We start from the raw sequence: 27,659 nt of genomic DNA, 5'->3' as shown, positions 1-27,659 counted from the left end.
CTGCTCGTGGTCACGTTCAAGCCAATTAATTAATACAGTGGTTCATCTGCCCAGGCACAATCTATAGGTTTCTCTTTTGATTCTTAACAGCTCCTACACATAGCTGTATCAATATCCATTACGCAAAACAGAACGGAGATTGATAGATATAGATGTAAAAAAATCCTAAATTATTCTCCAGAGGAAATTATAGGAATATACCCAAAAAAGTATACATATATAATCTATATTTATCACACATGTGTACAGACAGACCATCTGTTTGTTTTTAGTGAAATTCGACAGGTAGAAACGTGTTCTCTCTCGTCTGCTCGTGGTCACATTCAAGCCAATCGATGAATCCTGTGTTTCATCTGACCAGCCACAATCAGTGGATTTCTCTTTTTGCGTCTTGACTGGATAGATCATATCATGCGCATATCTGTATTGATCTGTATTCAATGCGAATGGAGAGTAATGGGTATATATCGATGTAGAAAAAAAAACAAGTTCTAAATTATTCTCCGGAGATATGCCACAGGAACAGTATAAATGCTTTCATATATATGTACTTTATGTACTTATGTACAGTATATGTACAGGCGAAGAGTTGTATCTATATATATACATCCACACAGTACAGCAGTACTTTGTCTGCTTGTGACTTTTTTCCCCCCTCACATATTCTGCTTATTCCAACTTCCACCCTACGACACCAACGGCCGTGCCCCCTCCGGCAACTTGACCTTGAACACAAGCGCCTGATTGTCCAGGTTATACCCGGAGGCGTCCTTGTATCGGAAGCGGCCGAAGTTCATGTACCCTGTCATATACACATTACCATGCATGTTAGTATAATTCATATCATATCAGTCTCAATTCAACACTTGATTTACTGGGAATGGAAGTTTATTTTTTTCTTGAGACCTGACTCACCATCCTGCGTAATAAAATCATTATCACTAAACGAGAAGAGGAAGTACTCTCCCTCTTCGTTTCCACCATCAAGGTCAACAGGCAACAAAGCCAAACTCTCCCACTTCTCATTCAGCAGTGCCGCATCCTGCGCACCACCATTATGCACCCCAAACCGATTCAACTGGCTATTGACGTTGAAGTCCAGCCAGGGGCAGTACAGCGCCGGCTGGATGCCGGGATGCAGCGTGCCGGAGGTCGATGCGATCGACCCATTGAAGGCGTCGTTCAACACAGACTTCACGTCCGTCGCGTTCGAGATGTCGAAGACGTCTGCGTGGCGGTACACACTTTCGGAACTAGCCTGGCCGTGGCCTGCGTTCGAGTCGCGCGCTAACACGAGGAACTGCGTGGGGGAGATGTAGTGGATTTCAGACTGGGCGGCGACTTTGTCGTCGTCATCATAGAAGGGTAGCGGGACGACATATTCAGCTTTGTAGATGGGCTGCTGCTGCTGCTGCTGCTGAGAGAGGTCGTATTCAACGAGGCGCGCGTAGCGACGGTGTGTGTTTTTCAGGCCTCCTTCCTGGTTCAGGGCGGATGGCCTGCAGCAGACGTCCAGAGGCGTCAAACCGGTAGATGTATGGCCCGTACTCGTCGCTGATCCAGAACGAGCCATCTGCGTTCAGCACGAGGCCCTCGGAATCAAGCGAGATGCGGTGTCCGCCGGGCCCTGGGCCGCCGAATCCGTCGCCCGTGTACGTTGTGGATGGGAAGTCAGGGGAGAAGCCTGGGAAGGTGAGGTAGGGCCCGTGAGCATCCGCGTCGAGGCCTGAGAGGAGATTTCCCCGGGGATCGGTCAGCAGGATACTGTCCAGATACGTGATGTCGAGGTTCGGGCCGGAGGGCGATTCGACGGTGGCAGACTCGTTGAGGGTGAGGGTGAGATGCAATTTGTAGATTCTGCTCTGGAAGTTGAGCGTGCCGTTGGTATTCCAGCCTCGATCTGCATCCCTGTTAGCTTGCTGAACATGATGACAACGATAGGAGGGTACTTACCAGGCAACGCGTACAGAATCCCCTCATACGTAAATATTTCCCCTGCGAGACCAAGTCTTTGTGTCCAGAGCAATCGCCGAGCCCAGACTCATGCTGTCGCCAAACCGGTCTCGAGCGTCACTGGGCAAGAATCCATACCCGGCCAACTCCTGGTAGACGTATTGCTGGCCATTGCAGATAGTAGTGTTGACAGCAGAAGACGATGCTGCGGCGCCAGCTGCGAGGAAAGCTGGAAGAAGCAGAAGTGATTGAGCTGGAAGCATTGTACAGTATCAGCCTACTAGAACGCGTTATCTAGAAGCCCTGCGCCTTTGTATTTCTTTACTACGGCACTGCCAGTAGCAAGTCCTGGAATAATTTACCCAAAAAATCATCTAGGAAAATAGCACACATGCACTACATGTACAGTACAGTACAGTACTCCATACTGATTGATAATCACTATTGATAATCATATTAATTATCTGATCATCTATAGTGCAAGATCAAGATCTCTGCCACGCTAGATACGCATTACGACTTTGATTATCAGTTATAATCTCCCGTACAGACCACGAGGTTGCATCCAGCGATTTAATTGGTCCTTAAGTATTACTCTGTACTCCGAGTGGCTAAATAAGTTAAAAAAAAAACAAGTTCAACGCTATTATCGAAGTACCACTGTAACTACCAGGGGAATTAGTTAGCCAGGCGAGGATTAGGTAGTATATGTAACAACGCCGACTTCCTAGTACGAAGTACTCCGTAAACCACGACTAGAGACTATTACTAGAGCGGGGGTTGACATTCCAAACCCGGGGAGGAGACCAAATAATAGTAATCACTGGCCAATACGAAGCTGCCCATCTCGTTTAGTTCACAATCTGTCTAGATTTAGTAGATTATTTCTAAAGACTAATAGAGCCGATTTTGCCGATGAACTGGCTGCACACGGCCATGCGAGTGGTTAATTAATCAGTGCCATTACTGTTACATGCAGAGCGAGGGATCTCTTGAGTCTTTACTGACGTGTCCTCCGTACGGAGTAGATCTGTCTTAACGAATGGATAAAATAGATAAAGGTTCTACCCTTGCAGCTAGTTCAACAGAGCTATTTACATGTACTGTTACTGTACTTTCGGGGATATAATACACACTAGAAGAGAAAATCAAAATTAAAGGATGATTCGCTGAAGAAAAAAAGAGTCAATCCAAAGTAATCCATCCAATCCATATCAACCCGAAACAAACAACCGTACTCAGTCAGTCAAATATGCCCATGTACGCACCGGAACAACCAGAGAAACACCAAGAAAAAAAAAAAGAAACGCACGCCACAGCACACTAGTATAGAAGAATCCAATCCAATGCAAACGCCAGTGATGGGATGGTCGACAAGACAGAGGGAAAGCCGTAGAAGAGAATGTAGATGTCGACTCTAGAACAGCTTTCGACTCTTCGACGGACTCGGCGTACGCAAGTGTTGCTCGCGCTCGCGACTCCTCTCCGTCACAAATTCCATCGACCGAGACGGCGTGTCTTCCAGCATCAGAGGCTCATGTTCATCCTTCTTCTGCTCAAAGCTGTGCTGGCGCATCGGGCTTGCCTCACTCCGTGTTTGTACCTTGCTGTAGTCCAAACCAAGGTTGTTGCCAGCACTAGGAAATTGTAATGGCTGGTGTTGCACCGGTTGATGAGGCTGATGAGACGGCTGTGGCATAGGGTGCGGATGCATGTATTCCTGCTGATGGAGGCGGTTTCGAAAGGAGCGGAATGACCAGTTGCTAACCACAGTGACGGTGGAAATGGTTGCCAAGAAGCAAAGCTATGTAGAGTTAGCACAGAACTATCACAAGAGACAGCAAGACAACAAGACAACAAACGTACGATTGCCTTCCAACTGATCGGATCGATGAAGCTGTTGATGATCAGGGCCATGGTCTGCGCCGACACCTTGGCGCGCCCAACCTTGGCCGGGTCGCGATTCATGCACCGCTCCCAATTCTCACACACGGTCTCTAGAGCTGGAAGCCTGTCCCCGCCGCCGCATTTATTGTCCACATAGTTCTTCGCGCAAACCGCCATCTCAGCCAAGATGCTATCAGAAACTTCTGCTGCTGCGTGATCGAACTCGGCTCGAATGGCGGAGACGAACGAAAAGACGACGTAGACAGTCAACGAGAAGAGAGAGAGATTCACAACCAGCTGGGCCCACCACGACAGAATGGCAGGTACATTCGGATGTGCCTCGAGCAGAGCAAAGAAATCCGCAAACGAGGAGTAACGGGAGGCAGGTGGCTGCTGTTGTTGCTGCTGCTTCTGCTTCGCCGGCTTTCCCTCGCTACTGCTGGGCCGGTCACTGTCATCGTCACTATCTCTTCGAAGCATCCGGTCCAATTCGCGCCGCCGTCTCTTCTGCACCCGCCGTGCCAGCGCATTGGAATAGTGGTTCAGACGGGGAATTTCGCCTCGTCCGGGGCTGGGTGCGAATCGGCCATACAACCCAAACAACGAGTTGCGCTTTTCTTTGTCCTTCTTCGGGAGCGGCTCAGGAGTCTCGTCATTATCGGCGTTGTTTTCGGGGGATGTCTCCGCGCCGGAGGAGAAGTCGACATCGAACTTGCGAGGGGTGGTGAAGGCAGGCTTGCCAAAGATCACATCGGGACGAGACGGGGACGTCGGCTTGGAGAAGAGAAAGGTCTGCTGCGAGTTGGGCTCTCGGAGCGCAGGGAGTGGCTTTTTGGTAGGCGAATCGAAGACGCTGTGAGGGCCTGAAACTTGCTGGTCAACAAGGGAAAAGAGATCAAATGGGAATGGATGACATGTCCTCACGCTTCTTCTCGTTCTCATGCTGCATGCTGAGCTGGTAGAAGGGGGACGTGACATCGCCTGGAGCGCGAGTCTGCCACTCAAAGTCCATTGGACTCTCTGTTGTTCGTTTCTCCATTGTGCTGGTGGACGAGGGAGATGCTGGATGCTGGCCAGGCGGAGAGTGATGGACGGTTGCGACGAAATCAATTTGTTTGGGGCGGTTGTAAACAATCAATCGCCAAGCCTGCGATCCCCAGCCACTAACCGTTAGTGTAGACTCAGCCGGAGTCAGCCCTATGGCATGTCTTTGTTGATGTACAGGGTCCTCTTCTGACATCTCTCTCTGTTGTTCAGATGTTCTTTGATGCAGGTAGAGATTTGGAATCTGTCTGTGAAACTGTGTTGAAAGAGTCTGATGACTACCTACGTAGTTAATGGTGGTACACCATCTTCCGTACCACCAATCGGTGTTTACCACGCTGCTCTGCACAACAAGCGAAAAAACAATGCTCGAAGGGAACACGTGTGAGCAGGAACAGCTATAATATACAACACGACTGAAAAAGACACCTCCTAGCCTGAAAGATGCTTATAGACAGGCAAATACTCCGAACTATGTCTTTCCTTGCAATTAATCCTATCTACCCACTTGTGCAGTACACAAAATGCACCAAATGCCCACCCAATAAAGATCACTCCCCGATACTACTGAGAAATAGTTGTAGAATCTGGGGAACTCCCGTCTGTGAATTGCAGATGATTAGCGGCCGCAAGTTGCAGCGCTAGAGCCGACTTCGCGTTTGACGATCAGCACTGCAGCCACCTTAACCAGTTCAGCTTCGACTTATTTACCCTTGTGAGTTCTGTCAAGGATTGCGGTAGAATTAGTATTAAAAAAATATATATATATATAAGGTCATAATGCATGCCACATTCTGGCTGAACAAGTACCAACTGCCCGCAGGCAAGCACATATCCAACCCGACGAATCCCAACCAACCGAGTCTAATGCTCATCCCATATGTTACAGGCTCAAGTCCTCAAAGAGCGCCGCTCCTCTCCTGATGCCCAGTGTACCCAGTGAAAAAAAAATGGTATCATGATGCTCCCATGTCAATGCAAGGCAAGAACGACAAGCCAAAAGAAGAAAAATAAGACGACTGGCCGAGTCAACGTCAGATCTCGACGTGATTGACCAGCTCAAAGTCATCCACATCGGCAACGTAGCCATTGCAGTCCCCGTCGTCCTTGGAGACAAACTCGTATTCCTTCACCAGATTCTCAGTCACCTTGGTCTCGTACTTCTCCACCGCCCTGGAGACAGCAGCCGAGAAAATGTTGTTGCCAGACATATCATACGAGATCAGCGAGTCGTCTTCCTCTGTCATGTCGTCTGCTGCCTCGCTTTCGTGGACAGCCTCATCGGCGGATGAGTCGGATGTTTCGCTGAGGGCCTCTTTCACATCGCAACGAAGGCTGATGCGGGCAGCCCGGGCGGCCTCGTTGATGTTTGGCTCCTCCCACCGCTTCCAAACACGCTGCCGTCTGTACCCAGGGTGAGTAAGTTGAATGAGTCTGGAGAGGGAGTTGGAAATGAGTTCAGAGACTTACGCCTTGTAGTGGGTGAGGGGGACCTGAGGCCTAAGCAAATCAGTGTTGTCCTCGCTCTGGTATTTCAGAGCCTTCCGACTGCGAGCACCATAGGCCCACTTGGCCTTGTGGTCGTAGTGACGCTTCGCCTCGGTACCTTCCCGACGTAGGTCCGCCATGGTTTCAACGTGTAGATCTGATTGTTTTCGAACAGTATGCCCCGACAGAAAGAGAGATAGATCGTGGTATGTAGGAAATAACTAGGCCTCGAGTTCAAGCCCAGTTAATAAGGTGGTTGACTGCGTCTGAGTCACCAACGACGTCGGAGTTGCAGGCACCCGAAATGACCTAGTTGGAGCTGGACCTGATAGCTGGCTGATAGCTGGCTGATAGCTGATAACGGCAACAGTCACAGCCGAGCGAGGCAGGAGGGATCTGGAAGCACTGACTCAGGATGTCGAGATCGATCCTCGTCAACTCACAGAGAAGAAAGGCTTGGAACGAGGAAGGCCTGGCCGACTCTCATTATTATATCTTGGTCGACCGGGTGGTTTCGGGAGGCCATCTGAATGTTGGGACAGGCGGAGCATGCGCGTCACAGTTTGGTAGAAGACAGGGGTAGCAGGAGCTGCCCTGTCACAGGCTCGCAGCCCTTGACGCCATCCATGGGACGTTGGTCATGACGGGACCGGGCCATGAGCCGCCATCCCCGGGACCATCGCTGGGTGGCTCTTATCGCGGACCGTACGGAGTCCTCCGTAGCGACCGTGCTATGTCTATCTTTCCCTGGTTGAGGCGGCCATTCCCACGGTTACTCGGGAGGAAGGAATATGTTCCAGAATCCAGACACACAAAACAAGCATGTTTCATCAGGTCGATACTAGCCTCTGCTGCAGGTGATAGAGCCTGAGAATGATGAATCAGATTGAATCATATTGAGTCACTTGCTTAGGGGGTACAGAGTATGCGATGACGCGGGGCGCGGCGCTACCCCGGGCCGAAGGTCCCTTGAGGAAGCTCCAAGTCCAAGCCATACCCCAACACCTGTTGAGCGGTGAGCCTCTTCCTATGACTATTCCCATGATCATTCTTGCTAAGACTAGTCAAGCGATCTATAGAGCTCTGAAACCATGTTCTAACTTAGGATGGACAAGAGGACCCACCGGCTGACCGATGCACGCCTCACTTTATGCTGAGCAGCCGCATGCGTCACTGCGGATGAGCATGGCACGTGCTGGCCGATTCCAGAATGATGAATACGGAGTTCTCCGTACTCCGTACTATTATAAGCAACAGACCAATTGCCACAATTTCTAGAAAGAACCTACAGGAGGCCTCGGATCTATCCGTATGGATATATCTGTCTATATCTTTCTAAGAATTATGGTGGTAAGTACGGAGGATGTCTACGGAGTAGTCTAGCAAAAAGAAAAAAAAAGGGAAGAGAAAGAAAGAAAGAAAGCAAAAGAAAAATTAATTTCAGGTATCTAGGTAACTCTAGCAAATAAGTCCATATACATAGTACCTAGAAATCTAATAATATTAGGCAGGTGGAAAGCTAACCTAGGAGATAAAAACGTATACCTTGGTCCAGGCAATTTTCTCTTCCCTTGAGGCTTGTCTTAATATCCTATGACGTGAGAGTAGAACATGACTACCTAAGTAGTACTCGTACCACTCAGCCCATCCGCGGCTGGTGAGAGAAGTACCCACCTCTTTATCTTGTGTAGATCAGAAGTCTATATCGACGCAAAAGTACCTAGCTTGTCTCTGGATTCGCTGCTACATAGCACAGCTATCAGGATAGTCATCTCTTCCAAGACGTCAGATCGATCTATCTGCCTGCCATATCAACAGTCAGTTCGTGCGGGGTTTATTATTAGTGCTGCATGCTTCTGCTTACCCCGTACGGAGAGGTCACTTTCCCTGCACTGGCTGGCGAGCCACATGGCCGAGATCGCAATCCACCAAATACTGTACAGTGCAGATTCGAATCAACTTGAAGTCGGGAGGAAGCGCATAGGTCACAGGTAGAAATCAAGACTGTTATTATAGGTATGTGGCGAGCCAGAATTCAAGGCTGGTAAGAAGGTACTATTAAGTTATTAAGTTGACTTAAATAAATCAAATCTGCATCTGTACAGCAAAATCGCCATCGGCGGATTTCTTTCTTTGCCGTTCGTCGCTTCATTCCGGATCGCGGTGTCAACTATTGCTCACCTACCCTACCTACCTAGATACCTCGAATTTATCACTTTCTGGTCGGAGTCCGATTTCCTTGATCGATGGATCATTTCAAGTGAGTTTCGTGGTATTCCGAAGAGAAGAGAAGAGGATAGATAGCTAGCTCTTTCTGCCTTAATAATTGAGTAGATAGGTGGTGGGTTTGATGGAATCGTTCAAAAGAAAAATTGGTGTTTGTTTCCTTCGGGCAATTTAACTGCTCCTGATTGATATAGAGTTGTGTTGAAAGCCTGAGTGGAGAAAAAGAAAAGGGAGGCTGAAACTGGATTTGAGCAGAGCCAAGGTGAGTACGAGAAAAAGACTCTTACTCCTGGTATAGATTCAATTTCACAATACCGTTGAACGCCATCACCACAGACAATGCTGTCGGTCTACTTCGCAAGCTTTGGGAACATCCCAACCCAGATTCAACGCCAATGGGTGTCTTCAGACAGCAACCGGAGGAGGAAAAGGGCTTGAAGCTGCCGGTAAGTCGTTATTCAAGACCATCACGTATCGAGAACGGGGGTTTAGTTGACCCACCAGTCATATTGACCGGGTTAATAATGGTTTTTATGATCTCGAGTGTTGATATATTATAGACCTTTGACTCCCTTTATCAATGGTCCATCGCACGTCGCGCCGGCTTCCGGCACCTTGCATGGCGTCATTTCAATATCATCCACGAAGGCATTATCAATCCGTGATCGGCGAGTCAGCCTTGATAGGGACAAATCCTGCATGGTTCAAAGGCGTCTGTCTCAATTTCGCAGAAAACATCCTCTTCTCTAGTGCGCATCCATATCAGTCGCCGTCTGACCAAGTCAGGAAAAGAAGATGACAAGATTGCCGTGACGGAGGTCAGGGAGGGTGTTGCAGAAGGCACCAAGGACATCACCTGGAGGGAACTGAGGCAGAGAACCGGTAAACTGGCGCAGGTAATGAAAGAAGCAGGAGTAGGGAAAGGAGATCGCGTCACGGTCGTCGTGAGTAACAGTGCCAACACGTTGCTCGTCTTTCTGGCATTGACTTCTCTAGGAGGACTCTTCTCGTCCAGCTCCACTGATATAAGTGCCAAGGGTATCTTAGACCAACTGACTCGAATCAAGCCGCAATTGGTCTTCATGGACGACTTTGCTATCTACAATGGTAAAAGGCTCAAAGATGACTGAGATTGTGCACGGGTTGAGAGGGGTCGCCTCTCCCAACCCCGTTTTGGAAACCGCCCTGCGGACATGAGTGGCGTGCCTCGAACTCAGACTCTGGCATACTCCTTGTCAAAGGCGCGGTCAGACAAGCTGGAGTTCGAGCGAGTCGGATTCAGTGATCCTTTCCTCATCGTCTACTCTTCAGGCACTACGGGCCAGCCCAAGTGCATTGTGCACGCAGCTGGGGGAGTGATCATCAATGCCCACAAAGAGGGCGGTCTTCATCGAGGATAGGGACCTGAGTCCGTTCAGCTACAATACACCGCGACGGGATGGATCATGTATCTTGTCTCGACTCTCGCTTTGTTGTTTGGTGCTCGGATCGTCCTCTATGATGGGAGTCCATTCATCCCAGATTTGAAGACGTTCATTCGATTGACCGGGACAAAGGGTACGTTCTGACGAGAGATATCTCCGCATTACACTGGAAACTGATGCAGTCTTGCGTCTAGAGCGTTACCCACTTCGGCACGTCACCACGTTATATGCACGAGCTGCAGAAAAACGAAATTCGACCGCGGGAGATAACCGATCTAAGCAAATTTCGCACTGTGATCAGCACGGGAATGGTCCTCTCAGAATCTCTTTTTGAATGGTTCTACAAAGAAGGATTCCCTCCTCACACCCAGCTGGCTAACATCTCTGGTGGCACCGATATAGCCTGTGCATTTGCATTGGAAAATCCGCTGAGCCCTCTCTACGTCGGCGATGTCAGGGACCAAACCTTAGAGTACCAATTGCTGTGTTTGCCCAGGCCGATGAGGGAGCTCGAAATGTCCAGGGGTCCAGCGTGAAGGACGGAGAACCGGGCGAGTTGGTCGCAACAGCAGCCTTTCCAAGCTTGCTAGCTTCTTGGAGAGAATGGCTCCAGAAGTATTTTAATGCGTATTTTGCACACTTTAAACGTGAGTTCTTTTAACTATTTCCTCCATTTAAGTTCTTTGGTTGAGCAATGATTGTTCCACCAGATGCCTGGACGCATGGAGACTTTATCATGACCCATCCCGTGACAAAACAGGTCATCTTCCTGGGTCGATCCGACGGCGTCCTCAACCCTTCAGGAGTGCATGTCGGGTCTACAGAAATCTACAGTGTCATCGAGACCTACTTCACCAACGAAGTGGCAGATTCCTTGTGTGTTGGCCAACGACGGGCCCAGGATACGGATGAATCTGTCATGCTCTTTCTGTTGATGCGGCCCGGGGTTCCGTTCACCCAGAAGTTGGTAACGGAAATCATGAAAGTTATTCGAGAAAGACGAAGTCCACGACATCTACCAAAGTATATATTGAAGACCCCTGAGATTTCGGTATGATGTTTCCCATGATGTTTCCCACCGTGGATGTTTCCGGAGCCCGCTAACAACAGGCCTGTAGACGACTGTCAATCTCAAAAAGGTCGAGTTACCCGTCACACAGATCGTGTCCAGAAAGGTGATCAAGCCGTCTGGCACTCTCCTGAATCATCAGTGTCTACACTTCTACTATCAGTTTGCAGAAGTCGAGAAGCTGATCGAGCCTCGAAGCAAACTAACAAATCAACGATATAACTGGTTCTGGGGATATCCTATAAAAAGACGGCTAGGCATGGGGTCTTCGGGCGGTGGATCGCGAGCTTATCGAGGATCTGTTGGCGATTAGGGTTGGATGACGTGATTGGCGACACCGCGTTTCGAGCATGTCCGCGTGTCTACTGAATCTTCCTGTCAGTGACTCACTGATAATAATAACGGATAGAATGCACTAAGCCAGGATAGAGCCATCTTTTTGACTTATCTGAGTCCTCGCAATATTGGACGATCTCAGCCATGAGCAGTGGTTAACCGGTTCTCTAGGAGGATGTAGTGAACTGTGTGTGCAGTTCTCATGATGATGTAATTCAGAGCCTCATCTCAACTTAACAGAGATCTGACGATGGTTTGCCACGGCAGGAACCCTTTTCCATCCAGTGGTTCAATTTGATACCCGGTTCAACCATGCATGATCTGCAACGTGCACCATGTCTGGCCAGGATAGGATGTCTCCCCACATCTACCACGTTCACTGCTCCGCGCGATCATAATTATATGGTATAGTGGCTTGTATTCAGCCTAGGAGTGTTGGCTGTCGCCCTTGCCATCGCAGTCAACTGACGTAGAGCTCGCGATGTGTACGAGCCACACGTGGCTCCAGCCTCTGAAGATGTTCCTAGCTATGTCAGCTCCCCGCAGTCTGAAATCGATTGGTGTGGAATTGTTTGGGACCGTTTCCAGGAGGCGATTGTTACGTCGGTTCTTGTCCAGCTGCTATATATTTAACTGTTCAGCGATGCAGCTGAGGCCTGATTCCCCTCCAGATCCACCGCACAACCCGTCGAGATGCCCGCTGGCGAAGAGAATAAGCGCAATCTGATCGTCGTCTCCAACCGTCTGCCGCTCTCGGTCAAACGCGCCGAAGATGGATCGTACCAGTCAAGTATGTCGAGTGGTGGGCTGGTCACCTCGCTGTCGGGCCTTACCAAAACAACCAGTTTCCGATGGTTTGGATGGCCGGGGCTCAATCCCAAGGAGCCAGAGGAAAAGGCAAAGGTCCGGAGGAGTCTGGAGGCCCATGATGCAATCCCCATCTTCCTCGATGAGCAGCTCGCCCATGACCACTACAACGGCTTCTCAAGTAAGAATCTGAAATAATTGTAGATAGGGCAGTTACTTACTGGTCGTGGCAGACTCCATCCTTTGGCCCATCTTGCACTATCAGTCAGGAGTAACCTTCAGCGACGGACCGTGGGCTGCCTACCGCCGTGTCAATGAAATATTCGCCGACGAGATTGCGGAAGCGGCCCAGCAGGGAGACCTCATCTGGATCCACGATTATCATCTGATGCTGCTTCCGCAACTGCTTCGCGAGAAACTAGTCGAGAAAGGAAGATCGTCAGCCATAGGGTTCTCATTGCATACGCCGTTTCCAGCTCCTGAGGCTTTTCGCGCACTTCCCGTTTGCAAGGAGATCCTGGAAGGGATGCTCTCCAGCACTCTTATTGGATTTCACACAGATGACTACCGAGCCAACTTTGTCGCGAGTTGTCAACAGATATTGTGAGTTCTCCGAGTATCAGTATCACGCAATCCTGCTGATTGTTAGACAGAGGCGCGCAACCCCAAGACAGCACGGTTCTGTACAAAGATCGGCGGGTTCAGACTGCAAAGTTCGTGGTCGGAATCGATCCACAAAAGTTCGACGACACGCTCAAAAAGCCCGAGGTCCAAAACCGGATTAACGAATTGAGCGAGCGATACAAGGGCGTCAAGGTCATCCTTGGCGTTGACCGGCTGGACTACATCAAAGGTCTTGTCCAGAAGCTGAAGGGATTCGAACAGTTTCTCACCGACAATCCAGATTGGATTGGAAAGGTGGTTCTGATTCAAGTTGCCGTTCCTAGCAGGGAGGATGTCAAGGAGTACCAAGAGCTGGAAACAGAGATCAGCTGTACGGTTGGCAAGATTAATGGCAAATTCAGTAGGCTAAACATCAGACCGATGTCTTCGAATTCTGGCTAATTTTTACAGGCAAACCCGAATCCACGCCCATTATATACCTCCATCGTTCCATCCCGTTTACCGAGCTGACGGCTTTGTACTCGATTGCCGACGTTTGTCTTCTGACCTCGACTCGAGATGGAATGAATCTCGTCGCCTTCGAATACGTCGCCTGTCAGGACCGGAAACATGGAGTCCTTGTGCTTTCGGAGTTTACCGGAGCAGCATCGTTTATGGCACAGGGAAGCATCAACTTCCATCCAGCCAATTTCAAGGAGATTTCCGCAGCCGTGCATCGGGGACTGACCATGCCCGATAACGAGCGCAAGGAACGGTACGAAAAGCTTCGAGATTTTATAAATACGAATACGAGGTAAGATAGCTACCTTCTGGCTTGTATTCGCCCAACATTTACTAATATATCGGCATAGTGCTCGATGGGGGTCGACGTTTGTGGAAGAGCTTTCGCGACGTTCAGCATAGGCTGATGTTAGACTTGAGTTCTGTAAATAGATCTAGCAAGAAATATGCAATCTTGTGTCGTTCTGGAGATGTTCTATAACTGTAGTCCTAAGTCAGGTAATACCCTGACTGACTTCTTTAGGGCTTATCCATAGGATCTTTTGAGAGAGCAGACTAGAGAGATTTAATAGACTCGATTGGACGAGATAATCACCCGTATACCCGCTATTCTTTTGAACTGGTCTGACTCAGGTTCTGCCCTGTCTTTTCAAATCAGGCAAACACGCGTGACATCCACGACTTGCCCTAAGCGGTCACATCAGCACCTCCCCGTACACATGCACGTCCCAGATCAACAACACGCGTAGAAAACAGCAGGCAGCCTCCTCCCAGCCTCCCAGATCAGTCTAATTCCCTGATCTTGACCATGTAACCCTCCAATCGAAGCAATTCGCTTAATTTTTGGCGCCATCAACAGAAATATAAATACCCCTTCTGCCCTCTTTCTCTGGAAATTTTCTCTTTCTTTCTCCCACACCCTTCTTTCTAACTGTCCATTTGTAAATGGACAGTTCCTAGTTACCTAGGTACTACTGATCCTCTGTGATTTAGGAGCGAAGACACGTCCTCTACGTCTCCCTCCTCCGTCGTCCTCCGTCCCTCCTCCGTCGAACGAACCTCCCTTCTCTCCTCTCCTCTCCTTCGAGCGAATGACCTGCCTCCCTTCCTCCGAACGGAGATCCTCTCCTCCCTTTGAACGAGCCCTCTGTCGAACGGAACCATTCCTCCTCTTCTCCTTCCTCCTCCCTCCTCCGTCAATTGAACCTCCTCTCCTCCATCCTCCCTCCGCGCAAACCTCCGATCGAGATCCCCTCCTCCGACGGAATATCCGAACAAACCACGACGATCGACATCGAACAACATAACAACCATTTAATAACCACTCTCAAAACCTCCAGTCACCAGACTCAGGACCATGCCCACGAGGGACGAGTACACGGCCGGTGTTCGCGCTGTACAGTTAACCCCCTACCCGGCAGGCTTCCACGGTTCTTACCACCTTCCTGTTGGCGCAGAGAAGGGTGAAGCTGTAAGAGGCATAGCAATCCCGTTGATGACGGCCGTCTGAGGGTGCTAGCGCAGGGTCACTAAAGACATCCATACGGGGACGAGGTGCATGAGAGGGGCCCCAAAGACTGGGTTATTCAATATGGTTTCCTTGTTTCTGCCTGGAGTTGGTATGCTGTTTTGGTATACCAGATTGCAGACATTTTACATGGCCTGCTGGACACCGTTGTGGGATATCTGGGGCTTTTCTTCCAAGTATTTGATTGATGATGATCTAATGTGAGAGGACCCAACATGGCTGTTTCAGCTGGTTGGCATCCTCTGACTACTACACCTGGTCTGAGGTCACTCCTTCCGTCAGCATTCCATGCCATCGTCTCATATCCGATGACGCTCTTCAACTTCTTGTCTTTTCTGTCTATCCTGTCCAGCATATACAGTACATGTATCTACGTAGGTAGTCAAGTAGTCAAGCGTCCTTAGTTCAATAAGATCACATAACCTTTCTTTAATCCCAGAGAGAGAAAGAAAAAAAAAAGAGCTCTCTCTCTGTCCATCTCCTTTTTTATAGTTCCAAATCAGCTCTGATGGTGTTAACTGCACTCTCTCTGAGCCTTTTTCGATTAAAAGACTTGAATTGTCTTTTCCCCTGTCACAGATATGTACCACCAAACCTAACTGCATCTTTTTGTGTCATGTAACTATTTATTTTCATAACACATTTCATGACCTGTCAGCGCAGACGTTGATCATTCTGTTAACCCAGACCAGATTTTTGTTGCGCGAAGTCACCTGTATAAGGAAAGGTAATTAATATTGGGTATTCAGCCAGGCTGGCGGTGGGACTAAGTCCAGAAATGATCAAGCAGATTTGATTTGTATGCCCAACAACTACATAGACAATAGCAAGGTTTTTTATTGTATAATTGTATAGAATTTTTTTTAAAAAAAAATGAAAGAAAAAAAAGAAAAAGAAAAACTCTGGGCATTGTGCTTCTTCTCCATTTTTTTTTTAAAAAAAATTTACGATAAGAAATTGATTTAGCATATAATATCTCCAGGCAGAACTACGTACTGTATGAGTTTGCATTATTTTGCCACCTTTTTTTTTGGTTTATATATAGACTTTAGTTTTGTACGCGACTTTGGCATCAACATTTCCCCCCTTCAGCAAGCCTGCCAGGCAGTAAGTAGACTTTTCTTTCAGTAGGAAGAGGGTTAGTTCAGAGTGTCACATATCTACAACGGTGAATACAAGGGAAGTTGTGATCAAAAATTTACTATTTTTTTTTTGGCGGAAAAACGCCTTCGGGTTTTACTTGAAAGTGTTAAGACATCCATTCCATTGGGGGCATCCGTATTACTTCGTCTTAGTTAGGGCCGTTGAGACTCGATACAAAATCTGTTCTTTTGTTTCCATTTTTTTTTCTTTTCCTCTTTCTATTTTTTTTATTTTTGGGGGTTTTCTTCTTTTTGTTCTTTTTAATGCGTTGACACTTCTTTGCTTCTCTTTTTGCAAGGAACAATATCATTCAGGATACCAAACGATAGACACCCTAGGATGTCCCTGATAGAAAATAATTAAGCGTGGAGTTTCCCGGTGCGAGCTTCAGAGTACACATCAAATGTATTTCTCAAAAGTAAGACTGGCGTAGTAGAGATAACAGCAAATAAATATACGAAATACTCTGCACTAGTATGCGTTCTGCCTTTTAAAGCTCCATCAGGCAACGCACGCCATCCACGCGGCGGATTGCGAAATTGACAGCGGGGGCGGAGAGCCAAGATCCGTTCGCGACGTGAGCGACTAATGCGGCTAATTCAGAGGCAATTGGCCTGTCAGGACTCAGCACTGCGATCAAAAAGAAAAATAAAGATTCTCTTTGGATGATCTTAAGACGTTTCCTAGATGCGGGTTTGAGATGAGCAGTCCGTCTACGGAGCAGGCTCGTGCTGGTCGCTCCACAGGGAATGCCCCGATCACCTAACCTACACGATGCACCCACAGCAGATGGCGCCATTTTCTTCTCACTTATTTGATTTGATTGCCCTGTGCAGGGTCAGGAGAGTGGGGTGTCATATAAAAGCAGTCTGGGGAATATTTCTTTTATAAGTCAATTGCTGATTTCTGAGAGAATTATCGATGCTGCGTTTTGCAGCTCTCTCCACATGATCCCTTTCATTAGCTGACTGCATTCTGTTTGACACGACCCGGCCATGGCAGAGAACTATGGAAAGGATGCCCTCACGTTCGATACGTTTCCCGCCAACGACGGAGCCAACAGTCAAAATGGCGTCGAAGACACGGAGAGCTCAACAGACCCGTATTCGGCTCCTCTCCATCGGAAGCTGAAGGCGCGACATTTACAGATGATTGCCATCGGTGGTAAGGTGCTCTCATTCCCTGCGTCGAGTTCATTAACATCGTCTGATGGACGTCCGCTTGCAGGCATCATTGGACCCGGTCTACTGGTCGGCTCTGGAAACGCTCTTCATGTGGCAGGACCAGCGGGAATTCTGATCAGTTTCTCTCTGGTTGGAATTATCGTGTTTTTCGTCATGTGCGAACCTCGATTCCATCCATATACTGAAGACTTGCGCTCAACTTCGCTAGGCAATCGCTCGGGGAAATGGCCACCGTGATTCCGGTGACAGGGTCTTTCACAGAGTACGCGGAGAGATTTATAGACGACTCGCTAGCCTTTGCACTGGGATGGGCATACTGGTATCTCTGGGTGACTGTAAGCTCTGTTTCGTCGGGATTGCTGTGGCTGGTTTCGCTCACACCTCAGGTCCTGGCAAACGAATACACCTCCATCTCCCTCGTGATAGGCTACTGGACTGAGGCCGTCCCCCTATGGGGTTGGATGCTCATTTTCTGGGTGGTATTTTTAGCTATTTCCAACCTCGGAATCCTGGCTTACGGTGAGGTGGAATTCTGGCTGTCTCTGTAAGGCGCCTGTATTATTGGTTCCAGCAACGCGTCGCTGAACTTTTGCTTAGGATCAAAGTCTTGTCGATAACGGTCTTCTTCATTCTTGCGATTTGCATCAGCGCCGGTGGAATCGGACCGCAGACAATCGGGTTCAAGTACTGGCATAACCCCGGAGCGTTTGCCGATTCAATCAATGGTGTCGCAAACACGTTCGTTATCGCGGGTACTCTCTATGCAGGGACAGAGATGTATGTGAGGCGTCTTGGAACTGAGAATTCATGCGGCTGACTGGCCCAGGGTTGGTATCACGGCCGGTGAATCAGCGAATCCCCGAAAGGCAGTTCCAAAAGCAATTCGTCAAGTCTTTTGGCGGATTCTGGTTTTCTACATCGGTGAGTATAGTAACTTCTTCTCTCCGCTTAATGTCTCAAGTGTCTGACTGCTACTGACAGGAATGATGTTCTTCATCGGAATTCTCATCCCCTACAATGACGAGCGACTGCTCGGGAAAGGATCGAAGACGGCCAGTTCGCCATTAACTATCGCGCTCTCGGACGCGGGAATTCTACCTGCTGCGCATCTAATCAACGCATTAATCGTTATTTCTGTCATTTCAGCGGGCAACAGCTCCCTGTATGTCGCGTCGCGGACAATTCTGTTCATGTCACGCAACGGCAAGGCGCCCCGTTTCCTGGGACGGACCAACAAAGCTGGCGTGCCCTGGGTCGCATTGATCTTCTCGAATATCTTTGCATGCATCGCATTTCTAGACGTGTCTTCGGGTGCAGGGGTTGTCTACTCAGCCCTCATTACACTGTCCGGAGGTAAGTCCACACAGAATAGTTCTGCGGCATTTCTTTCTAACCTTGTTTTCATCTACAGTTGCCACATTTATCGTCTGGTCCGTCATCGGAATCGCCCATATCCGTTTCCGCAGAGCCCTCGTCGCGCAGGGCCAGGATCCATCTCTCCTCCCGTACCGAGCATCATTCTACCCCTGGGGCACCTACTTCTCCGTCGCAGCAAACATCTTCCTCGTCTTCTTCCAGGGATACACGGCATTCCTCAAGCCGTTCAGCGCACAGGAGTTTGTGATCAACTATATTTTGTTGCCGGTGTTCGTGCTGTTTGTCGTGGTGTACAAGTTGTGGAAGAAGACGCGGTGGGTGAAGTTGGAGGAAATGGACATCTGGACCGGCAGGAGGGAATTTACAGAGTCGGAAGAACTGCTCGATAAGAAACCCACTCGGTGGTTGGTCAAAGTGAGAGAGATTTTTGTTGGATAGTTATAGGAGATTAGGCTATAAATTTTGCATACATGCCTATTGGAATAACAAGCCTGCAGGTCTCGCTTCACTTGACTGGTCTGAACTTTGGTGAGAAAATACCAGTTCTATGCCGGGACTTTTGGCCCCTAGCCTGCCTGTACAGATTATTCCTCTCTGTACATACTAATTTAGTACCATTAGTCATCATGATGTCCATCCATTCACTTATAGTCTTCACTACCTAGGTACCTTCTTGGTCGTTGTCTAATACAAGGGCCCATCCTCCATCCCACATCCTCCATCTTCAACCTTTCGATCTGTCACCAGAAAAAATCTAACAGCCAATAAGCAGTCATTATGTTTTAGCCGAGTGGAAGATTTCTGAGTTGCGACACGATCCCACTTGACGAAGATGACGACTTCGCAGAACCAACCTGCCGTGGAGGGTCAAACGGCTTATCTGACCCTTGAAGAAATGCCGGCGAAGTTCCCCAAGGTCGAAGTGGAGCAAGCCGTGTTTCAACGACACTACAAGGAGTACGGGCAATTCCACTTCTTCTCCATATTTGATGTCTGGCTAAGAATCCTGGTATTATATTAATTAGAGGAAGAGAGAGGACGATCAGACAGTTTGAAGAACAGATCAGTCAAGGAATCAATGCGGAAATCTGCAGAGAGGGGTTGGACATAGTCTTGAAGACTACGCCGCCTGCACCACCGTATGGAATTTATATCCTATTCTATCAGAAAGCACGTGTCTCTAACAAAAATACATATATAGGGTTGATCCCACAGAACCCAGCGACCTGGACCCGGATGTTCTATGGAGAATCCGAGTTTTGAAGTACATGTATCATGATCGGACAGACTTTGATGATAGAGAATTGAAAAATCTAGATGCTGTCCTCGATGCCTATCGTCACCGCAGATTGAAGGTACAGGTCGGCCAGGTCACGGTCTGGTTTGCAAGAAACATGAAAATGGGCCCATTGTCGAGTCGTGATGTCAATCTTAAGGAACGTTTCGACAAAGTGCCGGAATGGATAGAGCAGCATGGACCGGGCCGTATCTGGCTGGAAGATGTACGCCATGATGTAATCTTATAATATGTGAAGATTCAGAACTGACGTATTCAGCAGACAACTCCTGCCACTGCAAAACCGAGTTCTGCAAGGGAATACAGGCAGGAAGCCCGCCTGCAGAGTAGACATGACAACCACCAAATACGAGAGATTCTGCTGAGAGATCTTTGATACGCTGCGGGGAAATACTCCGTAATAGCCCCACAAACGTGGGGATCTGAGATCGGCTATCAACACCGGGATCTTCTCCGTACTCCGTACATGAATGCTTTGACCAAAATGCCCATCAGTACAATTATTCAATGTTGTGATGGCACAGCAATTGGGACTTTGGTTCTTCTTCACAAATAGTACTGTACTTGCGACAGCTTGTTCCTGTGGTCAAGGCTAATAGACAGCTCCATTGACCTGGCCACGCTCTAAGAATTCTTAGAGCTCCATGCGGCGATCTCAAGGAGCTTAACACTTGCAACGCAACCATGAATCCAATCATGAAGAGCTGAGTGAGCCTCCTTAAAGGTTCATACATATCAGTGACATGATCTAGCATCCATAGCCCTGCATCTTTGATTGACATCGACACACGACAGTGGTCGGAATATACCGTCCCCAACTGCCGGAAATCCTCTTTCCAGCATTTCTCTTCCCCACAGGTCCCGCCCATAAATCCCACAGGACTTTCAGAAGGAATACTCCGTATAGCGGTGGGGTAAATATACGGGACGCGAGTATTATTCAATTCCACGATGAACTCTTCCAATCTTCCTTCCACCGTCCTGTTCCCTTCCCTCCGTCGTTTTGGTGTCTCGAGAAATCATGGCGATTCCCAAAACTCAGACAGTCGCGTGGCTGAAGAAGCACAAACCGGGCGCGACGCTGGAGATCCGACATGACGTCCCTGTGCCGACTCCCGGTGCGGGTGAGGTGCTCATCAAGTTGGAGTATACCGGATTCTGGTGAGACAGAGTCCTGGATGGAAGATAACATTTCCGGTTCTGACGCATATGCAGCCACTCAGATGTTCACAATATTCGTGGGGAACTGCCCATGACAACGAATGTCCCTGGACATGAAGGTGTAGGACGAGTGGTTCAAGGTGCGACGTCTCATTTTTCACCTGATGATTCTGATCGTTTTCTGATAAAGTCACAGTTGGACCCAATACACCTGCGGACATAGTTGGCAAACGCGTTGGAGTGAAGTATATGCGAGAGACGTTCAGATTTCAGTGACCACCAATCTGACAACTGCAAAGATGGATATATAGTACATGCAAGAATTGCACCATTTGCAAGATCCGATACACCAATTGCCCCAATCAGAATAACTCCGGAAGGGTGAGTCGTTTGCCTTGCCGGTTCATGCCACGACTGACGGTTGGTACGACAGAATGTCCCAGGCACATTCCAGCGTACGTACAGATTTCGCGTCATGGCTGGTCTGTACATGTACTGAATGCCTCCAGAATACGTCGTATCGCCGGCAGATTTCGTGTCCATTATTCCGGAGTCTCTCAAACCAGAGGCTGCAGCTCCCCTGCTATGCGGTATGTGAAGGATCAGCAGTTTGAAAGCAGGAATTAACAGATATCAGCCGGTGTCACCATGATTGGCGCATTAAAGAAATTGGATAAGCTCTGTGAGAAAGGAGATTGGGTGGTTATCGTGGGTGCCGGGGGCGGGCTTGGCCATCTGTGAGTGTTCCTCCAAAAGAAAAAAAAATTGTAACTCACTGACTGAGAACAGTGGCGTTCAAATCGGAAAAGAACTGGGATATCGCATTATCGCCGTTGACAGGTAGAGTCGATCTCAACCATTCGAACCGTGGAGCCTACAATTAACGCCAGCTAGTGCCAGCAAGAAGGACATCTGCATGGATTCAGGGGCAATAGCATTCGTCGACTTTACTCAGGAAGACGTATGTTTAGTCTATATCTATGTCCTGTGGAGGGTGATTTGACCTGGAAACTGACAATCATCCAGGCCCACAAGCAGATCCAAGATCTGACAGACGGACTGGGGGCACACGCGGTGATTGTCGTCGTGGGCGTAGAAAATGGCTACCACCTGGGGGTGAAACTACTCCGACCGACGGGCACTCTGGTCTGCGTGGGCATCCCACGGATGGACTTTCACATTCCGATCTCGCCGCTGGATTGCATCAATCGAGGTATGAAGCAACTCCTTCTATGATTTTTATCCCCCAGTAACCACTCTAACTGATAATACGCAGGCTACAATGTCGTCGGAAGCGCAGTGGGAACGGAGGACGAACTGCAGGAGCTCTTGCAGATGGCTGCCGACGGGCGTGTATCGACGCATTACGAGGTGTTTGATTTCGACAAGGCGAATGAAGTCATGGAGAGACTGGCGCGGTATGAGGTCAAGGGACGGGTTGTGCTTCGGATTCCATAACAAGTCAGATATGATCGAGTATGTACATACTTCGAGAATCGATACAAGTACTGTACATAGTCTCATGTCTGTATTTATTACCAACCTTATGGGTAGATCACAGTAGTACGAGTACTCCATACAGCTACCTACCTGGGTAGGTAAGTCACGGGAAAATGACGTATTAACATTTCTCCGCGGCACGTGCGGCGCTAGTTTCCCCGCACAACCCAAATGATGCTAGCGTGACACCCACGAGTCGAGACTCCTTTTTTTGCTGCGACAAATTTTTCTTTTTCTCTCCGTGCGATTCTCTGAACATCACTACCTCTCTTTCCTACTTATTGCAGACACATAAAATATACAAGTGACTACATACATTGCATTGCATTGCATTGCTGCGATGTCAATATCTGATCTTTTGATACGCGTCCAGTCGTCCACTGGCCAATTTCCGTGTTTTCGCGTTTGCGTGAGGCTTGCAGACAGCTCCTGTCTAGCCTCCTTCATCCGCGCCTGGTCTCTGTCTAATGTGACAGACTGCAGATGACTTAAACCACACTGCTGCTGTCCTTGAATTCAGTTCCTCGATTTGATTCGATTCGATTCTCCTTGGCCAGGTGGTAGTCATCCAGTTCCTGTACTCTCATCATCCCCTCCCATACCTAAGCACGAAAAAAAAAGATTTTTCACGGGTACGTAATTCCGGCGTCGACTTCACTTCCATCTCTACAAGTCGACCAGGCCGTCCTCTAGTACCCAGATTGAAACCGGGAGAGTCAATAAGCTTGTGGCATTTTCGTCTCCGTATGTCCCTTGAAAGTCATCTCCTATATTCCAGAACAGAACTACCTAGGTAGATAGATGGTAGATAGTGGATGGAATTCAATCAGTAATTGTCGAGGACTTGAAGTCGCTGGACTATATACTCCGTACACTTGTGCTCTTTGGGTCCGTTTTTGGCGATATCACCATAAGCTATATCCTTTTTATTCTTTCAGTAATCTTTTTATTACTGCTTATTGTGTTTATAATTTGCCGTACGATTTTACGATTTCGTGTTGGTCGACGAATAATAGAAAAAAAATTGTTCCTGATGCGACACAACAGTCCGTGACGGTAGATATGTCCGTTCCCTGCACTCCTCCGTTGGTTGAGGTGCATTATACCGTTTGCCAGGAAAATGCAGCAACTCCACTGGTGCGATTTTCTTAGAGACAGACAATAACGAATCCGAAGAGATGTAATTCCCTTCTTTGTGATCTTCCCAAGCTTGCATAACATAACATCCTATTCAGTCTGTATTATCATCTCTCAGATCTCAAGATGTGATATCGGCCCGTCGGGGCTCGAGCCGGTACAGTCCATGGCCCTGGAAGAACGTGACGGCCTTTCAGGGAAATTGTTGAGCCACGCACGACAGAGACAAGATGAGGAACTTCCAGGGAAAGCTTCACTCACTCGATATTTATTGACATACAGGTTTTACACGCTATTCTCCTGACTGTGCAATAAGAACCTGCGAGGGATTTCTCGTCATCGTTGGCAGTTGCAGATCGAGATTTCAGTCAAGTTGTTCATGCCTGCAGATATCACTGAATACGTGAAACTTCCCTGGCCATCCATTCGAGAAGATACAGCTTATTCAAACGCCCTCTATCCACAATCTGAGATGAATACGAACGCTTTAGCCTAGATGCGTGCGATGGAAGCATAATTGGCGAAAGGCACAACTATGGAAATAGAGAATATCAATGAAGACATCCATGAAGAGGTTATTTTAATTAAACAGGTAGATGTCGTGGGGCTTCCCCAGAACGACAGACTCTGTTTCATGCTGCTTTGTCAAGTCACTCAGCATCTCCTAACAGTCTGGGTCTGATAATGCGGTTTGCTACGCTCATGCCGTGTATACATCTATTGATTAGTGCTGGGAATATTTGACAGGAGTCTAGTCTTTATAGACATGGGACTAGCAGAAATATCACTCCCTTATTCTTGAAGATGTGATTCCAACGAACGAGCTGAGCCGTCTGGGCCCTGGACCTACCTGTATAGGACCCCTCGATCTGGACCAGAAGCTTTTCTTCTTAAGATATACCTTTTCTGGTATTGGATAGAAGTCAATTACGATATCATATTTGTAAGAATAACCGGCTTGCATTTGCGGGGATTTTGATGATGCATTGTATGTACGTACAGATTGCCAAGATACCGGCATTGCGTTCGGTAGAGCTGGCACACTTTAATATGACAAATATCAGAGACAAAAAAAGAAAAAAAAAGAAAAGAAAAACTCCAATGCCATGTTCGCTCTTTAATTTCGAATTTTCTTTTATTCAACGCGAGACTGGTGCGGGTGATGCGTTCTTACTAATATCAAAAGCCTATGATTCAAAGGATAGCCCAACGTCCTTCGCTGGTCAGAAGACCTGGCAGGTTAATGCAAATTTCGTATCGTAGTTCAATTCATAACCTCTCGAATTATTCCTCCGAGACATTTAAATCCCCCCGAAATCATTTCTATATCAGCAAGTATTATTGTTGCTTCTCACCAACACAGCACAGCGAATGATGTCATCACGCTATCTCCTTGCGTGATACAGTAGTTCTTATGATAGCGACAACACCAACAACGCGATCGATGCAGCACTGCTTTCTGATTGTCGACTGTCGAATGTTAGTATATTTTGTTATCGCAGCACCTGATTTGTTCTCTTGGCAGCAGATGGTATCATCGTCTAGACAGACAGTTGATGGGATGTCGTGCGAGGTTACCCCGATGGCGCATTTGCACCTTGGCTTTCTGCATGCAGGGTTATCCTAGTACAGTATATTTTGCCTTTTGCTGTTTTTGTTCCCCTCACGATGATAAATACTGTTTTCCTGCGGCATAGCTATAAATTCGGGGACCGGGACCGCGGGGTTGTGACAGGGATGAAGTGAATGAAATAATATCGTTTTCCTGATTTTATTCTTATTTTCCTTTTTTTTTCCTCCTCTTATATAGATACTATTGATACTATATATATATTCAACATGAGTACAGTCCTTACAGCTCGAGCAGCTGCAGCCGCTGCTCGATATAGGCAGGCGACAACCGCCTCCGCGTCCTCCCTCGAGCACCCTTCTCCCGACGACAACAACACCATCACCAAATCGAACGACCCCACCATCACTGAGATACCCGATCTCGCTCCTCTAAGCGACCAGTCCCAAGAACGACGCTTCTGGTTTCAGCGGAGCAAAGTCCGGTACGACCCCAATGCCATCGCAACGCAGCCGTCGGTGTACGACGACCCCGAGACGGCAAAGGAATACCAGCCGCGCGCTGACTGGGAGAATCTGCACCGCTTCGACCCGTCCGCCCGATGGACATGGGGCGAGGAGTACAGGCTGATCCGGAAGATCGACTTTCGGATCCTGGTTTTTGCCTGTGTCATGTTCATGGCGCTCGAGCTGGACCGGGCGAATATTGCGCAGGCGCTGACGGATGATTTCTTGACGGATTTGAAGATGAATACTAATGGTGTGCTCTGCTTCTATCTCTCTTGATGGTATATGCCAGCCTTTTCTGACTTGGCTGCTGCTGGCTCCTAGATTACAACCTCGGAAACACGGTCTTCAAACTGGCTTTCCTCTGTGCAGAGCTCCCCTCACAGCTGGTCAGCAAATGGGTCGGCCCAGATCGATGGATCCCCGCGCAGATGGTGCTGTGGTCGATCGTGGCTATCTCCCAGTTCTGGCTGTCGGGACGGACGTCGTTTCTGACGTGTCGAGCATTGCTGGGGATCTTGCAGGGTGGATTTATTCCTGATGTAAGTCATCGAAAATGGACAAAAATATAGTTGATACTAAGTTTGTCGCTAGATCATCCTCTACCTCTCTTACTTTTACAAACACCACGAGCTCTCCATCCGCCTGAGCTATTTCTGGACCGCCATGTCCATTGCCGATATCCTGGCAAGCTTCCTTGCTTTTGGACTGCTGCATATGCGAGGCGTAGACGGGAAGGCTGGCTGGCGCTGGCTGTTTATGATTGAGGTAGTTGCCCGTTGCCAGTTGAAAGAAGGGAGACTGATCAATACTAGGGACTGTTGACACTCGTGATCGGAATCTTGGGATTCGGGTTGATGCCGGCTGCACCGACCAAGACAGCCAGCTGGTTTCGAGGGAAGAACGGATGGTTCACGGAGCGGTTAGTATAAACCACCACCTGCACGAAACTGTAGATCAAGCTGATTGACAATGCCAGCGAGGAAATCATCATGGTCAACCGGGTCATCCGCGAAGACCCCAGCAAAGGCACCATGCACAACCGGCAGCCCATCACGCCAAAGCTGCTCTTCCAGAGTCTAAAGGACTATGACCTCTGGCCTCTGTACATCATCGGGCTGACGTTCGAGACTCCGATGACGACCCCCAGCCAGTACCTGACCCTGTCGCTGAAGGGGCTAGGCTTCAACACATTCCAGACGAATCTGCTGACCATCCCTAACACGGTCCTGCACATCGTTCTGATGATGGCGCTGACGTATGCGTCGGAGGCGGTGGGTGAGTTGACTCTCATGTCGATGCTGGGCCAGGTGTGGTCGTTGCCATTCCTGGTGTATCTCTACGTGGTGGATATCAACAGCGTCAATAAATGGGTTGCCTGGGTCGTGATGACCCTCTTGCTTGGTTATCCGAGTGGTGAGCCTTTCAAATCATGACAATCAGTCAGACATAATCCCATTTTATGCTAATGTCTTCCAGCACACCCAATCCAAGTCGGCTGGAACTCGCGCAACTCCAACACAGTCCGATCCCGCACCGTCTCTGCCGCAGCATACAACATGGCCGTGCAGGCATCCGGCATCATCGCGTCGAACATCTACCAAGCTGGTAGCCCCCTTCCCTCCCCCCCAAAAAAGCATTTCCAAATACCTAACTGGATACATGTACTGATGTGTTGACAGACGACGCCCCCCGCTACCGCCGCGGCAACCGCGTCCTCGTCGCGCTCGTCTCAACCAATATCGTGATCTACCTCCTGACCAAGGTGTACTACGTCTGGCGCAACCACTCGCGCGACAAGAAGTGGAATGCGATGACGGAGGAGGAGAAGCTGCGTTATCTGTCGACGACGACGGATGAGGGGAATAAGAGGTTGGATTTTCGGTTTGCTCATTGA

At 48.6% G+C, this 27,659-nt stretch overlaps 8 protein-coding genes across 8 annotated transcripts; 5 read left to right on the top strand and 3 right to left on the bottom strand.

The window, feature by feature from the left end:
- Positions 1-686: 686 nt before the first annotated feature.
- Positions 687-2,216, bottom strand: VTN77DRAFT_9653 (uncharacterized protein; the record flags this gene model as incomplete). Its single annotated transcript, XM_069426284.1, has 5 exons — positions 687-802; positions 916-1,499; positions 1,549-1,900; positions 1,954-1,995; positions 2,042-2,216. The coding sequence occupies 5 exons, from the start codon at positions 2,214-2,216 to the stop codon at positions 687-689; spliced, it is 1,269 nt and encodes a 422-aa protein (XP_069273768.1).
- Positions 2,217-3,370: 1,154 nt separating this feature from the next.
- On the bottom strand, positions 3,371-4,879 carry VTN77DRAFT_9652 (uncharacterized protein; the record flags this gene model as incomplete). The annotated part of the gene is made up of 3 exons (XM_069426283.1): positions 3,371-3,757; positions 3,820-4,703; positions 4,765-4,879. The coding sequence occupies 3 exons, from the start codon at positions 4,877-4,879 to the stop codon at positions 3,371-3,373; spliced, it is 1,386 nt and encodes a 461-aa protein (XP_069273767.1).
- Positions 4,880-5,918: 1,039 nt separating this feature from the next.
- VTN77DRAFT_9651 (uncharacterized protein) lies at positions 5,919-6,512 on the bottom strand (the record flags this gene model as incomplete). The annotated part of the gene is made up of 2 exons (XM_069426282.1): positions 5,919-6,288; positions 6,355-6,512. 2 exons carry the CDS (start codon positions 6,510-6,512, stop codon positions 5,919-5,921), a joined length of 528 nt encoding a protein of 175 aa, XP_069273766.1.
- A 2,481-nt stretch (positions 6,513-8,993) lies between these two features.
- On the top strand, positions 8,994-9,728 carry VTN77DRAFT_9650 (uncharacterized protein; the record flags this gene model as incomplete). Its single annotated transcript, XM_069426281.1, has 3 exons — positions 8,994-9,044; positions 9,159-9,259; positions 9,365-9,728. 3 exons carry the CDS (start codon positions 8,994-8,996, stop codon positions 9,726-9,728), a joined length of 516 nt encoding a protein of 171 aa, XP_069273765.1.
- Positions 9,729-9,791: 63 nt separating this feature from the next.
- Positions 9,792-13,761, top strand: VTN77DRAFT_9649 (uncharacterized protein; the record flags this gene model as incomplete). Its single annotated transcript, XM_069426279.1, has 14 exons — positions 9,792-9,953; positions 10,017-10,155; positions 10,217-10,236; positions 10,289-10,474; positions 10,519-10,669; positions 10,733-11,073; positions 11,599-11,637; positions 11,695-11,832; positions 12,016-12,029; positions 12,099-12,415; positions 12,468-12,837; positions 12,888-13,258; positions 13,309-13,651; positions 13,710-13,761. 14 exons carry the CDS (start codon positions 9,792-9,794, stop codon positions 13,759-13,761), a joined length of 2,643 nt encoding a protein of 880 aa, XP_069273764.1.
- A 3,264-nt stretch (positions 13,762-17,025) lies between these two features.
- VTN77DRAFT_9648 (uncharacterized protein) lies at positions 17,026-19,029 on the top strand (the record flags this gene model as incomplete). The annotated part of the gene is made up of 8 exons (XM_069426278.1): positions 17,026-17,194; positions 17,258-17,369; positions 17,423-17,549; positions 17,601-17,758; positions 17,812-17,991; positions 18,041-18,135; positions 18,196-18,567; positions 18,626-19,029. The coding sequence occupies 8 exons, from the start codon at positions 17,026-17,028 to the stop codon at positions 19,027-19,029; spliced, it is 1,617 nt and encodes a 538-aa protein (XP_069273763.1).
- Positions 19,030-20,909: 1,880 nt separating this feature from the next.
- VTN77DRAFT_9647 (uncharacterized protein) lies at positions 20,910-22,507 on the top strand (the record flags this gene model as incomplete). Its single annotated transcript, XM_069426277.1, has 11 exons — positions 20,910-21,049; positions 21,104-21,189; positions 21,246-21,294; positions 21,349-21,430; positions 21,483-21,504; positions 21,559-21,639; positions 21,687-21,786; positions 21,839-21,889; positions 21,944-22,010; positions 22,076-22,262; positions 22,326-22,507. 11 exons carry the CDS (start codon positions 20,910-20,912, stop codon positions 22,505-22,507), a joined length of 1,047 nt encoding a protein of 348 aa, XP_069273762.1.
- A 3,018-nt stretch (positions 22,508-25,525) lies between these two features.
- Positions 25,526-27,659, top strand: VTN77DRAFT_9646 (uncharacterized protein; the record flags this gene model as incomplete). Its single annotated transcript, XM_069426276.1, has 7 exons — positions 25,526-26,015; positions 26,087-26,304; positions 26,357-26,530; positions 26,578-26,684; positions 26,742-27,178; positions 27,242-27,370; positions 27,445-27,659. The coding sequence occupies 7 exons, from the start codon at positions 25,526-25,528 to the stop codon at positions 27,657-27,659; spliced, it is 1,770 nt and encodes a 589-aa protein (XP_069273761.1).

Source organism: Rasamsonia byssochlamydoides, assembly GCF_041956645.1.
Source record: "Rasamsonia byssochlamydoides strain NRRL 3658 unplaced genomic scaffold VTN77scaffold_91, whole genome shotgun sequence".
Lineage (NCBI taxonomy): Eukaryota > Fungi > Ascomycota > Eurotiomycetes > Eurotiales > Trichocomaceae > Rasamsonia > Rasamsonia byssochlamydoides.
This window is presented reverse-complemented; position numbering and strand designations above follow the sequence as displayed.